This window comes from Poecilia formosa, unplaced genomic scaffold (genome assembly GCF_000485575.1).
Source record: "Poecilia formosa unplaced genomic scaffold, Poecilia_formosa-5.1.2 Scaffold419, whole genome shotgun sequence".
Lineage (NCBI taxonomy): Eukaryota > Metazoa > Chordata > Actinopteri > Cyprinodontiformes > Poeciliidae > Poecilia > Poecilia formosa.
The window spans coordinates 410,309-428,585 of record NW_006800358.1 but is presented as its reverse complement, the minus strand read 5'-3'; the positions used below and the strand labels follow the sequence as shown (position 1 = coordinate 428,585).

General features: G+C 35.5%; 2 protein-coding genes across 4 annotated transcripts in view; one reads left to right on the top strand and one right to left on the bottom strand.

The window, feature by feature from the left end:
* Window positions 1–1,737, bottom strand: part of LOC103155253 (fibronectin type III domain-containing protein 7-like) — a 16,123-nt gene extending 14,386 nt beyond the window's left edge. For all 3 annotated transcript variants that reach the window (XM_007576886.2, XM_016663409.1, XM_016663410.1), the window contains exons 1-3: window positions 1,595–1,737; window positions 667–682; window positions 315–575 (exon numbers count right to left, since the gene is read on the bottom strand). In XM_007576886.2, the coding sequence (XP_007576948.1) occupies window positions 315–575; window positions 667–682; window positions 1,595–1,648 (331 nt within the window). In that variant the 5' untranslated portion in view covers window positions 1,649–1,737. The remainder of the gene's footprint in view (window positions 1–314; window positions 576–666; window positions 683–1,594) is intronic.
* An 868-nt stretch (window positions 1,738–2,605) lies between these two features.
* Window positions 2,606–17,617, top strand: LOC103155252 (syntaxin-binding protein 3). Its single transcript, XM_007576885.2, has 19 exons — window positions 2,606–2,718; window positions 3,727–3,776; window positions 3,892–3,973; window positions 4,631–4,707; window positions 4,786–4,858; window positions 4,938–5,038; window positions 7,206–7,351; window positions 8,509–8,602; window positions 9,318–9,442; window positions 9,528–9,626; window positions 9,706–9,763; window positions 10,107–10,172; window positions 10,281–10,361; window positions 12,177–12,312; window positions 12,449–12,555; window positions 13,649–13,747; window positions 14,563–14,648; window positions 15,685–15,833; window positions 16,933–17,617. The coding sequence occupies exons 1-19, from the start codon at window positions 2,673–2,675 to the stop codon at window positions 17,034–17,036; spliced, it is 1,779 nt and encodes a 592-aa protein (XP_007576947.1). The 5' UTR covers window positions 2,606–2,672; the 3' UTR covers window positions 17,037–17,617.
* Window positions 17,618–18,277: the final 660 nt, after the last annotated feature.

The window sequence follows — 18,277 nt, the reverse complement described above, 5'->3', positions numbered from 1 at the left end:
ATTTGTACCGTCAATGTGGCCCGTTGAGGGGGGCCAATATGCTGAAGTGGCCCTCGGGGAAATTGAGTTTGACACCCCTGTTCTAGATAATGAGAAATTAGTCTGGTCACTTCCTTAGACTTTTTACCAAATACTTTATTGTTTTTACTTAAGTAAAAATATGTTACCGTAGCTACTCTGACTTTAGTTCAATTTTTGGGTATGAAGATTATGAACCTTGTTGTAAGTTTCAGAAATGTTCCCTGAGTCACATTCACACTTTTTAAACAATTATTTTTTCACACTTTGCTGAAAATTGACTACATTTTGCTCACCTGTTGATGTTTTGGTTGATGCTGAGCTCAGTACAGTCTGGTTTGCACTCAATGCTTCAACAGTAAAGGTGTAGGCTACACCTTGGGACAGGGAACTGATGGAGCCCATCACCGTATTTGGACCAAACATGACGAAAGCGATGGGATCGTTGGGTGAGCTTGACAGGGCAGCAGATACTTTGTATGAAGCAGCTCCGGAATAACTGCTCCATCTGAGAATCACGGTCTTGGATGTGGTGGAGAACACAGACACCTGGATGCCTGATGAGAAAAATAACACATTATTGTGTGTTTGAATGCTGTGATAAAAAAAAAAAATGCATTATTATCCTGATAGGACAACAAACAGTACCTGATTGTGCTGCTGCCTGCAAATTTATAGGAGGAAAAAAAATGCCATTAATACTTTTTGCCTAAGTTAAAAAGAAGGGTACCACTTAATAATAAGGCTCCCCTCATAGATGGATAATATTTAGTTTATAGATATGCTATTAATTCATCTATAAATACCAGCAGTGGGTAGAGTACCCAAAAATTCAAGTAAGAAAAAAACTCAAGAGTTGCTCTACTTCAAATATTTTTTTATAATTTTGGTATTTTACAGACGAAAATTATAATAATTCATATAAGTAACAAAAAAATAACAAAATCAGGCAAAATAATTTTTTTTCAAATCAATATTAAAGTTGTGAAACTTTAACAAAAACTGCAGGTGTGTGTCTATGTCTGGTGAATCTTTGGTTAAAACATTTGTTTTTCATTCAGTCAGTAAAGAATACAGACATTTTACCCAAGTAAAGTAGCCTTACGTCATTAAAAATTATTTAAGCAAAAATACAAAGTACAGTGTAGTAAAAATACTCATAAAAGTTTTTTTTTTCAAAAAAGTTACTCAAGTAAATGTAATTGAGCAAATCTATCTAGCTATTACACAACTCTGCTAAACAGTTAATTAATAATTACTAACTGTTTATTATGCATTAATTCAAGGTGACAAGGCTACAAAATTAAGTCCACAAATGCTTATTCTGTTTATAAGGTGTAATGTAACAACTCTGGATAAAATAAATAGGTGAGCAGACTTGGTTCTCTATTTGATTAGAAACTTATATTTTGTCTCCTTCTCACCCTTAATTAATGTATAATAAACAATTACTAATTATTTAGAAAGAGTTTAGAGATAAATAAATAACATTTATTAGCCATCTATAAGTAAAGTCTTATTGTAAAGTGGTAACAAGAGGAGTCTGTCGCTAATTAGTAAAATTGCTTCAGATTACCTGTGAATATATGTTGAGAAAGACCAAAAACACCAGCCACTTCATACCGCCCATTCTTGATTTGTTTCTTGAAGCTCTTCCTTTTCACCTTATGCCTCTTTTTGATTCATCCACATTCCTCCCTGATATCTTCAACTGATCCTTAAAATATAAAGTGTTTGTTCTTATTAATACGTCTGGATTCAGCTCCTCCCTCTTTGAGGCAAAGGTCCAATCATAACAAAGTACAGTGGCCCGCCAGGCGGAGCTCTGCTGGGGTTGCTAGGTGATGGTCTGCGCTGGGGTTGCTAAGTAACGGCGGGTGCCCGTGCAGTTACGCTGGGTTTAAAGGACAGTCATCAGTTGTGACTTTTATGTACGTTGCAAAAAAGAAAGTAACTTTTCAGCGAAATGTCTGAGCTTTTTCCACATTATAAGTGAAATGTATTCACTTACAATGTTTAAAGAAGATAGATTTCATTGCAGCTTAAAGTGCCATTATTATATATTTACTATAAAACAAATAATAAAAAAGAAACACTGCATGGTGAAACAGTTATTTGCTTTGCTACTTGCAAATTGCTTTGCAAATAATTTACGCATGCTTTTTGCGGAAAACATTTATTTTCTACAATTGCTTACAATTATTTCCTTATGCTTACGATTATGCATAAGGAATTATTGGAATATATTGGGCTTATTATATCATGGAAATAAATATACAAATGTATAATATAAATAATTATTGTTATTAATATTCTTTTGTTTTTATTTCTTAAATCCTTTCATTTTAGCATCTTCAATTTATTCTTTAAAATTTGATATTTTAGAAAATACCTTTATTAGTATTAGTAATAGTTTCTTATCCGTATTTTCACAAAATATAAATTTTCTCATTACGTAAGTAGATGTTTATTTATTTACTTTCTTATTTACCTATCTGTCAGCAGCACAAAAAATATGAAAGGGCGTCTTCAGGTTCAATTTAAAAAAACTACAATCACCCTGTCGCGCCCTTTGTGACGCAATCTAGCGTGCGTCAAACAGACCGGAAAAAGAGGCGCAATAGTGGAAAAAAAAAAAAAAAGAGGAAAACAAGATGGCAGCAGTCTCGGATCACGGGCTTAAGCGAATAGTTTGGAAAAGTAAGTTTCCCTACTGTTTTTATGCATTTATACTTTACGTAAACTTGACTCGATAATTGTGCTGGTTAATTATCCGACTTTTGTCTAAGAGTAGCGACCGTAAAGTCATTTTGTGTATAGCTTGGAGCCCCACCTTATTCCCTAAGAAAAACCACGACTGACTGAGACAAACTGCTGTCACCTTCACAAGTTTGCTCCGATTAAAGATTAGCACGTTGTGATAACAAAGCTAGATGGCTGAGATTAGCGAGTTTCTTTATTTATAAAACTGTTGTAAGCGTTTGGAAAAGCAATGTTTGTTGGATATATGTCTGACAGCGTTGAAACAATCATTTCCTTTTCTCCTCCTAACTTCCCGTGAAGTTGAATGAATATCCAACCAATTTTGGTTAATAATGGAGCTTAATGGAGAACGGGAAGAGTTTGTTGTTGTATTCATTCAGCCAATCAATCAAATTTTATTTGTATAACACATTTCAGCAACAAGGCATTAAAAGTGCTTTACATAAAAAACACAAAGTCTGTTGATCTGTTTACATAGTACCTTTACTTTGAAGAGCATAATCTAATGTTAAAATGCTAATTCAGTCTTAAATTATATGCTTCAATCTCTTTTTAGTGATGGAGTAAAAGTTTTTGATTGAGCAAAGTGAATGCAAATTAAATAATTCAGAATCACACAAAGGTAAACAAAATATATACAAATATAATAGGACACCATATAAAAGAGGGCAAATGAACAGTAACAAAAATAATTAATACAAATAGTAATTAATACTCAGATTAAAAAGAAATAAGCAACTGAGTAGGATGAGGTTTTTAACATTAAAAATTACATATTTTAGATTAGGTAAATGCCACATTATTTGTTTAGATCATAATTATTGATTGTACATACTGTTGACTAAATGTTGCCATAATTTACCAACTGGAGTTTTGTACTCAGCATGTTGGCTTTTGAGTTGACTTTTGATTTTGTGTGACAACTGATATTCTGTGTCTCTCCAGGAATAAAAGATACAATAATTGCAGACTGCAAAAAATCTGAAGTATGGAAGGTAGGAGCAGAAATTTTCCATCTGTTATGACTCAAAACAAACTTTTAGGCTTGACTGTGCAACAGTAATTTAGGCCAGAATTGGTGTTTACTGGTTGTTTTGAATTTCTGTTCAGATTCTGATTTTAGACCCATTCACCACCAAGCTTCTGTCATCATGCTGCAAAATGTCAGACCTGATGGAGGAGAGAATAACAAGTAGGTCACAATGTTTGCAGTCAGACTTTGTTGTCCAGGAGATAATTAATCAGGATTATGAATTGCACTGAGAGACAAGTTGACCAGATCCATAATTTGTAGATTCGGAGGATGTGCAAAGAAAGGCTCCAGAAAAGCAGCACAAAAACAGAGCAAGCAGGGCAAAAGCTGATCTAAAAACAGTTTTAGATCCAACTGTTTTTAGATCTAAAACTGTTGTAAATTAAGGTTAGTGACGGAGCAGAGAAAAAAACTCCCACCTTCACCAAGAGCTGGAGAGAAAACCTGTTAAAATATTAATAAATAGCTTTGTCTGCACTCAATAAGTTTTTTAAATGAAATATAACAGAATTTCTTTTCACATTGATCAGTCCCTCCAAGAATAACAAAAAATAATTTGATTTTTATTGCAGAATTGCAAAAAACTGGAGAAACTGATTGATGTAATTTGCCAGCATGCAGATAAAAACTGCTTTGATTTGATTGATAAAATAATATTTTACCATATAAATGTTATGTTGAAGGTTTCCGCTCCTCTGGAGTCTAGAGGGCCACATAAGAAGCTGTGGCGGTGCAGATTTGGCCCCCGCGCCCTGGGTTTGAAACACATGATGTTGTTTGGTGCATTTTTCTGACGTTAATGTCCTCTCTGTTTAGTTGTGGAGGATCTGTTCAAAAGCAGGGAGCCTGTTCTTGAAATGAAGGCCATCTACTTCATGACACCAACCTCCAAGGTTTACCGTAATAACGCTAATATAACGGCATAAACTTTTATTATTAAAGAATTTTGACTAAAACTTTCTTGTTTTCAGTGTGTGGATGCCTTTATAGCTGACTTCAAGTCCAAACCTAAATACAAATCAGCTTATGTTTATTTTACAGACTGTAAGTAACCTGTAGATTATATAAAAAGATGTTTCTGGATGTCAGGATGGAAGCTGACGGTTTTGTTTGGTTTCCACAGACTGTCCAGATGACCTCTTCAACAAGATGAAGAGTTCCTGTGCAAAGCACATACGGGTCTGCAAGGAAATAAACATTTCCTTCTTACCACAAGAAGCACAGGTAAATGGTTTCAGTTTACTTTCATAATAATTTTAATAATTGGTTCCTCTTTTTATTCTTAGGGGTTTCTTTTTCTCAGGTTGCAAAGTTTTTAGATAATGCAGAGAAGGACACATTTTAATCCTCTGAGGGAAACTTTTATGGGTGTTGGTTGCTTAAAGTTATGATGTAGTAACCTTGTGTGCTTCCTGCTTTTTAATAATGAAAGGAATGTCTCTGCATTTAGGTTTCCTGTCTGCTTTCTGTTACCATTTCTGTGTTTTAATCTGATTTTAGAACTTAAAACGAACCAGAATGCTGTCAAAGTTTCTAATCATTTAAATCAGTGGTCCCCAACCTTTTTATTGTCGCGGACCGGTCAAGACTTGGAAATTTTTGCTGCGGCCCAGAGGCGGTAAACCGTCAGATAAGGCTTCTACATGTTGGTGTTCCCGATAAATCTTGAATATGCCCAATTTGGCCCTTTTATCGCAGCCTGTGGGGTTTTCCCTGACTGGGAACAAGAACACAACCTGCTGAATGTGACAGGCAGCCAATCAGAAAGCGCGGTGACGTAAGAACAGAGGGGAATCCCAAACAGCTGACACATCTGACATATTGTTCTTATTTTTTATTTTATTATATTTTTTTCTTTAATTATGTAAAGCACCTTGAAATGCCCTGCTGCTGAAATGTGCTATACAAATAAAATTTGATTGATTGATTGATATCGCGCAACTGAGAGTCTGGTGGATATCGGATATAATATGTGGAAATGTTTATTATTGTATGTAAAGGTCATTATTATATACGTTTATGTTTATTCAGTTAAAATGTTAACTATAAAAAAACATAGTCACCTCCAAATCATAGTGCAGCAAATAGAGCGGCCAAAGACATCTGATCCGTTTCTTACTCATTTTTCTGTTTGTGGCTCAGCGTTGGCGCGCAAGTAACTGAGAGAATCCGGTTAAAGGATTTTCATAATAAAAGATCCTCCAGACTTTTATAATACATAAAACGGAAATATTTAATTATTTCTTGCGTGGCCCAGTACCAATTGGTCCACGGACCGGTCCACGGACCGGGGGTTGGGGACCACTGATTTAAATGACTTGCAGCAAATACAAAACTTAAACTTCTTAGCTTACTTGTTACCCTAGTTGGGAACAGGTCACTGGCTGTCAGACAGCTGCATTAGTGAGAAGTTGAGTGGAAGAAAAAAGTGTGACTTAAAAATAAAACTCTTTTCAAACAAAACCTATTCAACATTCAAGGATTATAGACTACAACTGTTGCATTTGGTAATGCATATTACCAATTAATGAGTCGACTGCTCTTATCAGTCGATTAAATGATAAGCCGCCATTTTCTTGAAAACATGAGTTTTCTGTTGTCACGAGCGTCTCTCCATAACACAAAGGGATGCATTTTTCATTACATTCTGAATTGATAAGAAACATATAATTATTTTTATTGGCTACATTAAGTACTGACTGAATAAACAGAAAATGGTGGTTTTCTTGAATTACTGAAATAAGAAAAATAAAAAACTGGTTGTCATTAGATGTAATTAGACCTGCCATGATAACTAGTTTTACTGAACAATAAATTGTTCCAGAATTTATATCAATAAACGATAGCATTATAATTTTCAGACAATTCTCAATTAATATAATAATGATATTGGGATATTTATGCAAGTATAACCTCACAAAAATAAATAAAAACGTAAATTCCTAAAGAACATTGAACACTGGAAAACATTCTAAAGACCCAAAATAAACAAAACAACAATTATTAAAAAAGAACATGAATCTCTTTAGCCAAAATTGCTGTAAAAAATATTAATAATTCAACTTCGACAAGGAAAACAGGCAAAAGGGGCAGGTAGTGCAAACTAACTACTTCAAAACGGAAAAGCTTTCCAATGATAGCATCTCTTTAATGACTGCGGTCTAAATAAACATTTCTGGACTCAACTTAATTTATCATGTGATTAATTGCTTTATTGCTTATAGTTACAAGCTTAGCATAATTATCAAAATTATCGGACATGAATGACTGAATCTGTGTAATGAATCTAAAATAATGAGCTTCCCTTTTTAACATTTGAATATCTGAAAAAAATAAACATCTCTTCATTTATATTCCACCTGATCCTAATTTGCTCCTGCGTGGTTTCCAGGTGTTCACATGTGACGATCCGGGGGCTTTCCGGAGAATCTACAGTCCTCACAGTCAGGACAAAAGCAAGACATTGGAGACTCTGGCAGACCAGCTCGTGACCCTGTGTGCCACCCTGAATGAATACCCGGGGGTCAGATACAAGAAGTAAGCAGAGAAGAGTCGCTTTCTCTGCTTAGGTTACAGCACATCTCAGCCCCCAAGCACAACTTCTTCTCTTGTCCCAAACTGTTGCCGGTTCTAATAGACATCACTTGTTTTGTTATGAATTCTTCCCGTTAAAGGAATGTTTTCTGAGTTGCTGGAAAGTTTTAATCATTTCCAGGTCGGTAAGAAACATGAAAAGTATTTCAGTACTTTGTGTTGTGGCCACTTATTTTGAATTTTTGTAATTGTTAAGTTCCATCCATTTAGTTTTTCTTTGGGCAGTTGGGATATACTTCACTTTGTGTGGAGCCAAAATCTGTAATAATTTTTTATATTTGGTATTGTTTAGATCACTTTGATAAGTTTTAGGCCTTCCCACTAATTTAAGTGATTAAGGACACACCAGGGGGTGGATGCCTTTAGTTTGGCTAATGTTTGGTGTGATGGTGGTTTTGACCACCTTTTGAACATCACATTAAGTTAACTTTCATCTCCATCTAAGTTGTAAGAGATTTTAGTTATTATTTTGTGTATATTTTTGCAAGAAATAAAGCACATATATTTTTTTCAAATGATAAAGTTGGAAGTCCGATAAAAAACCAAACCACATGTTTGGTCACACCACCCTGACCGTTCTTGAAAAATTTTGGTTTTGAAACTTAGAACGCTGCGACACTTTATATATTCCACATTTTATAAGGATAAGAAAAGGATTTTCAAAGCAAAAAATAAAATAAAATTCCTAAAAATGTGTTGATTTGAACTGTCCTGCTGGAGTTGCCGTTACCTAGCAACGCCAGCTAAGCCCAGCCCTGTTACCTAGCAACCTAAGCGGAACTCCGGCTTCGGTTAGCTGGTTTTACCGCTTTATGCGCTGCACAATGACTGCTGGACAAGAGAAGTGTTTTGTTGTTATTTCAAATGTCTTGTTTACTTGTCAGTGCTATTCTTGAAAAGAAATTACCATTTTTAGCAGTTGACCATCTTTTCTGACAGTCTTAGAAATAAGTGAGAAACAACTTATTTCTAAACGTCTTTTGAAAAAGGTCTCAGTAAAGTCTTTTTATATCAAGTAGCTGCCAGGCTAACTAATAACTTTTTATCTTGTTTACGTCTCGTATGCGACTCCTGCGTATAACAATATGTCTTGTATCTAGAGACAACAACATGCAGAACGCCAAGACTCTAGCAGAGCTGGTGGACAACAAGCTGGCCAGGCACTACGAGTTGGACGACAGTGGGAAGAAAAAGGTGAGACGTCTGCTGAACAAAGAAGAACAGAAACTAAACCAGGTCTTGGCCTTGGGAGTAAATCTAAGTCTTCTTTTTCACGCCCATCTGTAACATTTATTCCTTTGCCTAAAGCTGTTTTCCCAGAAATTTGGGGATTAAAACCTGCATTGTTACCAAACATTAAACTGTTTTTACAAGTAAATCAGGTGCTTTAAAGGCGTACTATTATGCAAAAATTCACATTTTGCACATTTTGTACTTCCATTTGGGCTTCTATAAACGGCCTAAATGCTTAAGAACAACAACAACAAAAAAACATTCAGCTGTGTTTTGACAAAAAGTTAAAGTTTCAAAAACCTCCTGATTATCAACTCGCATCATATGGGCACTGCGGTGTTGCCTAGCAACCCCAGATGAGCCCTGCCCTGTTACCTAGCAACCCATGTGGAACCTATGTATGCGCTGGAAAATGGCTGCTGGATCCACTTGCTGCATTCTTGTTGGTTGTGGAGGAGGCTCTACTAAGGCTTTTCAAAGATGTACGGTTGTGTAATCGCATATCTGTTTGTAGCCATTTTCAAGCGAGAGTGTAAGCATTGAGGCAGAACTGAGCAGATTGAAATCTGTCAAAGGCTGATTTTGTGTAAAATAACGTTTTGAATAGAGATTTCCTAACCTGTTCAACGATGCATAACGGGTCATCTTTAATGAACGACTTTCCCTCTGCCGGCAGGAGAAGACGCAGGCCCAGCTGCTGATAGTAGAAAGAGGTTTTGACCCCGTAAGCCCCATCCTCCATGAGCTCACCTACCAGGCCATGGCCTATGACCTCATTGATATCCAGAACGACACCTACAGGTAAACCTGCACCTCACTCCAGCTCCACCTGACTCTCAGCTTGTTGCAGACAGCTAAATGCAGTTATGTGGATGAACTTATGCAGGTACAAGTCCAAAGACGGCTCGGAGAAGCACGCCTTGCTGAACGAGGATGACATGCTGTGGGTGAAGCTACGGCACCATCACATCGCCGAGGTTTCAGAGTAAGTTTCCCCAACATTCAGCTTATCATGATCTGGTTCTCCTTATTTATTTCTTCTCTGTGTTTTTGCCTTGTTATAGACAGATCCCTAAGATGGTGAAGGAAATATCCGCCAGCAAGAAACAGCCTGATGGGAAGGTAAAGAGCTGGAGCACCTACCACGAGCCATTTCTGCTCCTAGCGCTAGACTAGCACATTTGTTTTGGTTGTATTTACCCAGAATGCCCTGCATCGTAGTCCGCTTTTAGAGCGGTCTCCGGTCTGCTTGGCGTTCATATATGCATTCAAACCGCTTAAGAGATCACTGTAGTTTTGGTTTGCATCAGTTTGATTCCCGACTCCCCAAACGAACCAAACTTTCTAAGCTAGAGTTATTTAATCAAACTAAGGTTTGGTTAATTAATAAAACCAAAATTTGATTAAAGCAGACTAAACAGGGATGGTGTCATTTTCTAATTGAAACTTTATGTAATCCTTTCAGATCACAATAAGCAACTTGGCACAAATGATGAAGAAGATGCCCTCATTCCGTAAGCAGCTCACTGAGGTATGAGAACTTTATTTCATTCATGATGTGGCTGTAAATACAAAGGACAAGTAATGATAAATGAATCTCAGAATAATAAATAAAAACTGTTGTTTTGATCCCAACTAGAAAACGATTCACCTGCAGTTGGCTGAGGACTGCATGAAGCATTTCTCAAACAATGTGGAGAAACTCTGCAAAGCTGAGCAGGTCTGTCTGGACTTACTGTGGTTGATTTTGAAATTATGCTGAAGTTTTATCTAGAAATTGGAAGACATATACTTGCAGAAGTACGACTGGTATCATTAACCTGAATATGGAGACTTCATTTAATCAAATTTACTGGTATTTATTGATGCTGTCATCGAAAAAAGTAGAGAAAATTAAAATAGACAATATAGAGAGAATTATTTTGGAATTTATTGTGACAACAATCAATCAATCTTATGAAGAATCTTTCATGATAAATGATTTACGATATGATAAAGGCTCAACCCTACTTTTTGATCATTTGGTTTTGCAGGTTTTCTTGGGTATTTTAGTGTGAATTAAGTTTATATAAATATTTTTTCCACTTCATTAATTCATTTGTTTTCTAGAAGATGTTTTTTTTCTTTTAGCAATTGTGAATATTGGGGGGGGAAATAGCCTGTTAGTGAAAATCCATAGGATTGGTTGGAAATTAGGGAAGTGGAAAGTGTCAAAAACTATACTAAAGTTTTTTTTTTTCTAATTTAAATTTTTTTTATGATTGTATTTTTATTATCCTGTGGTTTGCATAGAATTGAAAGACAAAATCTTCTCTTCCTTTTCTTTTCTTGGTGGCACGTTTCCACAGACGTGTTTGAGTTGGTTTTTTGTTTCTGTTCCTGAATTTCGCCTGTGGTTTTTGTGAAATTATGTTTCAAAATATTCTCTTACATTATACTTGTGTGGGAAATTACCCGGCCATTTAGTCTTTCCTCATTTTTCTCTAGAACACTTGTTGTAGAGCAGGGTTTGTCAAACTCATTTTTATTTTGAAAAATACCAAGATCATGAATGTTCTTAAAGGGCCAGAATGTGATGATAAAACCCATTAACAAAATTAAAATAATAATAATTACCCATGTCTGCAATTGATTATTAAAATTAAATACTGAACATCTTTTCACACTGTTCAGCCCCTACAGAATTCTGTAATTGTTTTATGAATTTTTGTAATCAGAATCACTCGTTTTCTGGTGCCAATTTTAATTATTGGCACCAAGAAATGTTGGAGGAAATGTGACTTTTTGTTACTCGCTGCATCAATCACATACTTTAACTTGATATCAAATAATATTGAGGCAGCTGTGGAGTAGAAGTAAGAAATACTGCCACCTGCAGGTTGGAGTTAGTATCACTTTAACACAATGTTTTTGAACATTTTTGCACAAAACTTGCAATAAAGTCACAATAATAAATTGGCACAGGAAAATGCAGTCAAATTCAAAACTACTTTATTGATCCAAGTGGAAAATTAAATAAATTAGGGATGCATCAATATACAAATTTGTACCTTTAGCTGATGTGAATATTGCTGTTATTGCCAGGAACTGATATTTACCAATACTTTATATATTTCTCTACCGTTTTGGCATTTTTGGATCAAACAAGTACCAGAAGCAGACGGCATTAAATATTGATTGTTCATATCGCCCCGGTTTTATTTTTTGTTTTGATACCGTTATGTTAAAAAATGACAAATATCGGATGATACCAGTGTTAGTGCAGATATATTGTGCATCCCTAAAATAAGTAAATCATAGAATCGTGAAAAACTGGAGAGACTGATTGATGTAATTTGGCAGGAAACGGATAAAAACTGATTTGATTTGATAAAATATTTTAATAAAATAATGATATTTTATCATGTCCCTGTGGTGTCCAGAGGACCACTTAAGAAGCTACAGTGTGCCAGATTTGGCCCACGCACCTTCAGTTTTATCCTGTTGGATAATATTTGTATTTTTAGGAGGTTAAATGTTTGTGTTTCTTGTGCAGGACCTGGCTGTTGGTGCTGATGCGGATGGGACAAAGGTGAAGGACCCGATGAGGACTCTGCTGCCGGTGCTGCTCAACCCGTTCAGCAAACATGACAAGATCAGAGCCGTGCTGCTCTACATCTTCAGCCTGAGCGGTAAAACATTCATCTCACCCTGCAAAGCCCAGCCTCCATTGACTGCAGTGAATTAAAACAGCCCTGTCTGTTTTCTAAAACTAAGTAAAATGTTGAATCGATGTTTCATTGATTCTGCTTTGTTGTGTGTGAACAGGAACGACAGATGAGAACCTGAACAAATTTATCCAGCACGTTAAAATCGAGGACGAACGAGAGTTTATCCTGAACTGGAAAGAGCTGGGCGTCCCCATCATCACGACGGTATGTGAGGAAGTTTTATCCTTTCACTCTAAGCTGTGATTTAAAAATAGAAAATGATGTTTTTATTCTGCTTGGAGCTCAGAACCTGTAATTTTAAGGTTCATACAGGTGCTTGAAAGTGCTTGAGTTTCAATTAGGAAAGTGCTGGATCCCTGCATAACGTCCTTGAAAGTGCTTCTTATTCAAACAGCAATTTTTGTAACATTTGATTAAAAGCCTGAATTTGGAAAATGTTTTTTAAAGTTAAAAACAGATATTTTCATACAACTAATAAAAAGTCTAAATTTTCTCGCTGTTTGAAGTTAAATGGGAAAACTTTTATGGTTTATAAAATTATTAAAATTCTTTATATTTCCTAAAAGCCAGAAAATGAAGCAAGAACATTTTTAGTGTTGCTTTGGTTCTTTCTTGCATGTTTCATGAAATCCTTTAATCTCCATGGCAACCATCCAGCTGTTCAAAACGCCTGGTTAGACCTAGCCCCGCCTTCGAGGTGCAGCTCCTCCCCCACTCATCTCCTTCAGACTAGCCACCAACAATTAGCAAACACTTGCAAAAACCTGAAACTGTTAATCTGCTGAGCTCATTATAGGAGCTGCCACTCAGTGAGACACTGCTAAGATGTTATGAGGTTAACAGAGGAGCCACTCTGCAAAAACAAAAATATTTTGGTCTATTTTCTAATTCAAATATCTTAGTTCTCCTAAAATAACACTAGACTAATTTACAAGTAACTTTTCAGAAAGAAGTAGGAGCTTGTTTTAAGTCAATGATTCCTAAACACTGATGAAAAAGTACCAATGGATCAAGTACTTTTTCATCAATAGTAAGGAAGTATTGACTTAAAATAAGCTCTGGTATCTTGCTGAAAAGTTATTTGTCTCATTTTCATAACACAAGTTAGCATACTTGATTGTGCTATGTTCCCAGAAGACACATTAAGCTGCCCCTTTAAAGTATTTTAATTTTTGAGGAAAAATGTCACCCTACAAAAAGGATTTATGGGCCGCACAGAACTGTCCCAGGGGCCCCAAATGGCCCCCGGGCCACACTTTAACCACCATGTTGCTCATTTTAGTTCTGTTCTGTTCAGGCCAGTTTCTTCTCCCGCAAACCAAACCGAAAAGATCGATCCCAAGAAGAGACGTACAACCTTTCCAGATGGACTCCAGTCATCAAAGACGTGATGGAGGTCAGAGGTCAAATTTAACACAACAAACTGTCGGCAGCTTCATCTGTTGGTCTCATCACTGCGTATAAAAAAAGAGAAAAATCCACTCTGACACACAGCTTCCAGGCTTTTCCTGCCTTTAATTTATGAAATCTGTCAAGCAAAAAGAAAAAGGGAGAGTAAGAATCATCTCTGAAATTTTTTCACTCTGCAGAAATTAATGGGGAACTGAGAGTTCAAGAAATCCCCCAGCAGTAATCTGTCACAAAATTCACCCTTTGACTCTCATGTTTCTGTTGGTAGTTTTCCTGAGGGCCGCTGATCAGATTATCCTGATCAGATCCTGTGTACTTAAATTTACATAATTAAGTTTAAAAATGACTGGTTTTATTTGGTAAGTAGTAGCAGTCGGCATTTATTGCATCATTTATCGTGAAAAATTTCTTTACATAAGAATTTTAGCTCATTATGATAAATTTCCATTGTTAATGTTAAAAAAAACTGACGGTATAGAAATGTTATTTTTGTAGTTTTCTCATTTTTTGTTACATGAGAGCATCAATAAATTGATTAAAAAATACCAAAATTTCTCAAACAAATTCCCCCCCTGAAATTAAGACTGTGTCTTCTACCATTAGAGTAAATGGAGTAAATCATGAGTTAACGTCGGTCTGGAGAGTTTTATTATCTTAGAAAAATAAAATAATTTGAAAACTGCTTCATATATTTACTCAGGTTGTGTTTTTTGATATAAAAATTATTTTGTGTATGCTGCAGAGAAGATTTATGTCCTGATTGCAGAAAATAATGTAAAAAAAAATATATATTATTTTCAGGATGCTGTGGAGAACAAACTGGACTCCAGAGACTGGCCGCACCAATCAGAATGTCCCGCTGCCTGGAACGGCTCCGGCGCCGTCAGGTGGGGCATCAGGAAAAACTGATTGATATTCATCATTCAAATATTTCAACATCAAAACAGCAAGATCAAAAAAATTATGCATAATAAGTAAAATTGTTGAGATATTTAGCAAACTAATGCCACAAAAACCCAGTTTTAAACACCTACAGGCTCAGAGGTGGCAAGTTATCATCCTAACGGTCATTAATTTAAAAAGATTTTCAATGTTTCCAAAGGCAGGAGCAGTGAAAAGTATTTCAATTTTAGTCTCATTTTATTTCACATTTTGAATATGCTGGGCTTTGTGTCTGGCATGTTTGTTTAATGTGGTGATTGGGTTAGTAATGTTTTTCCTATTATTGACATAATCATCTCTTCTTTTCACAGTGAATGGTTTTTTTGACAAATAAATTTGAGTAAGCCAGGTTTTGTCTGTGGATTCTCCTATTTTGTTCCCAACTATGAGCCAAGTTGTTAACGACTGGGGGCTTGTCCGGGATTCAATTCACATTTATTTTTATTCTGATGATTTGCATTTTTACTTTAAAAGTAACTCTAGGGTTTTTTGGACCTCCCACAGTGGCGCTCAGTAACTTCGGCTAGAAATTATAAAGTACCCAACTAATGTTTTTAAATAAGGACATAAAAATAAATTCAGGTTTTAGCAGTTTTTCAGTCTTCTCATGGAACAGAACTACATTAAAAGTATAAATAATTATTTAGATATTTTTTCTTGTCATTATATTGAAATCTACTGGTGTGTTTCCACAAATATTAACATTACATTTAAGAAAATGTATTGATTTTTACCAAAGTTTTACCCTTAAAACTTTTATCTTATACTGACAATAGTAAAAAACAAAACTATGGTTCTTTAAAAATGGCAGCACATTAGCTAGTGTAGGTATTTCTCAAAAATGATCAGTCATGTAACATTTGTGGCTCTAGACAAGCTTTATTTGGCTGGACTGAGGGCCAAATGTCTTTTCTTTTGTTTTTGGAATAGACTTGTTCTCTTGCTTGATCTCCTAAATTTCCTAACATGCATGTTCTTCAGCGCCCGCCAGAGGAACAAACCCAGCACCCAGGACGATCGCCGGACCGGTTCACGCCTCATCATCTTTGTTATTGGGGGCATCACCTACTCTGAGATGCGCTGCGCTTACGAGGTCACCCAGGCGGTGAAGTCCTGTGAGGTCATCGTAGGTTAGTATTCCTCTTGAAAACAACTTTATTTCTCTGGAGTTTATCTGTTTTTGTCATTCAGTCAACTACAGTTTGTGTAGTTGACTATTGTGCTTCCTTGACCAGGCTAGGATAGGTCAGTGGGCGATACGAACCATGTCCATTACATTTTTAGCACAAAGTCATTCTTAAAATAAGCTGTTTTAGGGCCTCTTGTCACTTTAAAACCAAATAAGCTGCTGTTAGCCACAACCCTAAACTTTATGTTTACTTTCGCACTGAAAATGACCTCAAACAGATGTGCAATTATACTACTGTACATCTTTGAAAAGCATTAGTGGAGCCTTCTACACAACCAACAAGAAGGCAGCAAGTGGTTTCTGAATAGTAGATCATCAAAATACTTGTCTTTTCCAATAGCCATTGTACAGCACAGACAGCAGTAATACCAGCTGACCAAACGTGCTGGAACTCTAATCGGGTTGCTAGGTTACTGGGATGGGCTTGGGTTTGGGTTTGCTACGTAATGGTGTAGCGTCCATTGATTTTGTGACTTAACAATTGAAAGGTTTTGAAACAGTTCATTTTCCAGACACCAAAAAACAGCAGGAAGGATTTTTTTTCAAGCTCTTGATCTGTTTTTAGAACAGGTGAGACCCAAGTGGAACAATAAAAATGTGTAAAATGTTTAATTTCCATAATAGATCCGCTTTAACATACATTAACCATCCTAATGTCTAAAAGCAACTTTAAAAGGTAAAGTTTTTAATTTGACCAGCTGACCAAATGTGCTGGAGCTCCTCTTGCATTGCTGGGCTGGGCTTTGTTGAAGTTGCTAGGCAGTAATTTGTGACTTTACATTCTGAAAGTTTGACACCAACAAACATTAACTTATTGCCAAAAACTAGCTGGGTGTTTATTTTTAAGTGCTTGGCCTGTTTCAAAAGCATTTGAGACCCAAATGAAAAAACAAAAACATGTAAAATATTAATTTTCCATAATAGATCCCCTTTCATGCTTTTTATGACCTGCTTAATTGTTCCTCGTTTATTTTTGACTTAATTCTCCCCCTGCTGGTACCAATGAGAACTCAAAATGAATATTTTTTATCTTTATACAGGTTCTTCTCATATCTTGACCCCCATCGGTTTGCTGGAAGACATTAAAGCCCTGAGCAAAGGTCCAATGGAAACTTTTACTGTAGAGGAAAGAAGCAACGCCTGAGAAATCTCCCATGTTACTTCATCTCATATCACTCAGCCCTGCACTCAACTCAACTTCCTGATTGGAAAACTGAAGGGAATTCACCTGTAGCTTATTTTTGTCTTTTATTTTACTTTATGCACATTTATAGTGACGGTATTGACAAATTATCCTTTAATCTTTCATTTCGCCTGGCAGAATTTCTTCTTTTTTTGGTCAGAATACAGTCTGTTTATAATGTATGTAGCTTTGTTCTATTAAATCAAATGGATTAATTTTAAAATTAACTAACCTCATTTGACTAAAAGCAAGTTTATGTTTAAAAAAAAAATGTCCATAATGCATTATTGTGTTAACCTTTGACCTTAAAGAAAGATGCTGGTAATGTTACAAGTTGACCAGCCCCTGACAGCTGTGGGAAAATAAAAGCACAAAGTTGTTGTATATACTGTATGTATGCACCGAGTGTCTGCTTTGTTGTGTTGCCTTTTCTGATCACTGCTGTTTATAAACACCTAATATATTCTGAGTGTTTTTAAATAAGTACACCTTTCTTGGATTGAACAACTGACTAATAAACGGATGAAGTGGTTCAGCTCTGAGCTGTTTTTGCAATGTCTGCTACTTTTTTTTAAATTATAAAATCAGGGAATGCAAACAAAAATTATCTGCTAGATAATTTTTTATGTCATCAGTTCTTAAAAAAAGATTTAATTGTTTTTATGAGCTTTTTTGTAACAAATATTTACACCCATCTGAATAAAATATTTGACATTACAGCAATTAACTAAACAGTTTTTGCATGTTTTCTGTGGTAGTAGGTAGTAGAGATGATACAAAGTTTAAAACATTAGTGTCCATTTAAGTGTTAAGATATCTTCATTTTTTGTTGACATTATGTCTATCATTTCTTGGATGTTGGTTTTAGGGTTTTCACTCCCTGTAAGTTATAAAATAAATTTACAAAAAGGCCTGAACTATATCCCTCCATTTTAAGAATCTGTTAAATGAGTTTTACTTATTAAATTCTGTCATTGAAAATCAAAAAATAAAGCCATTGATTAATTAGTTTATTGGCTCTCCCTGCCTACCATGGCAATATTATTTGAAAGTTTTGATTTAAAGTTACTGTTTATGATTGTGTATATATTTATACCATATTTCACGGCGATGATGGAGAAACAGGAGCAATAAAATAAATATACATTTATTTAATTAGATATATTGTTGCACAAGAAGCAATAAAGCGAATGTAGTATTTT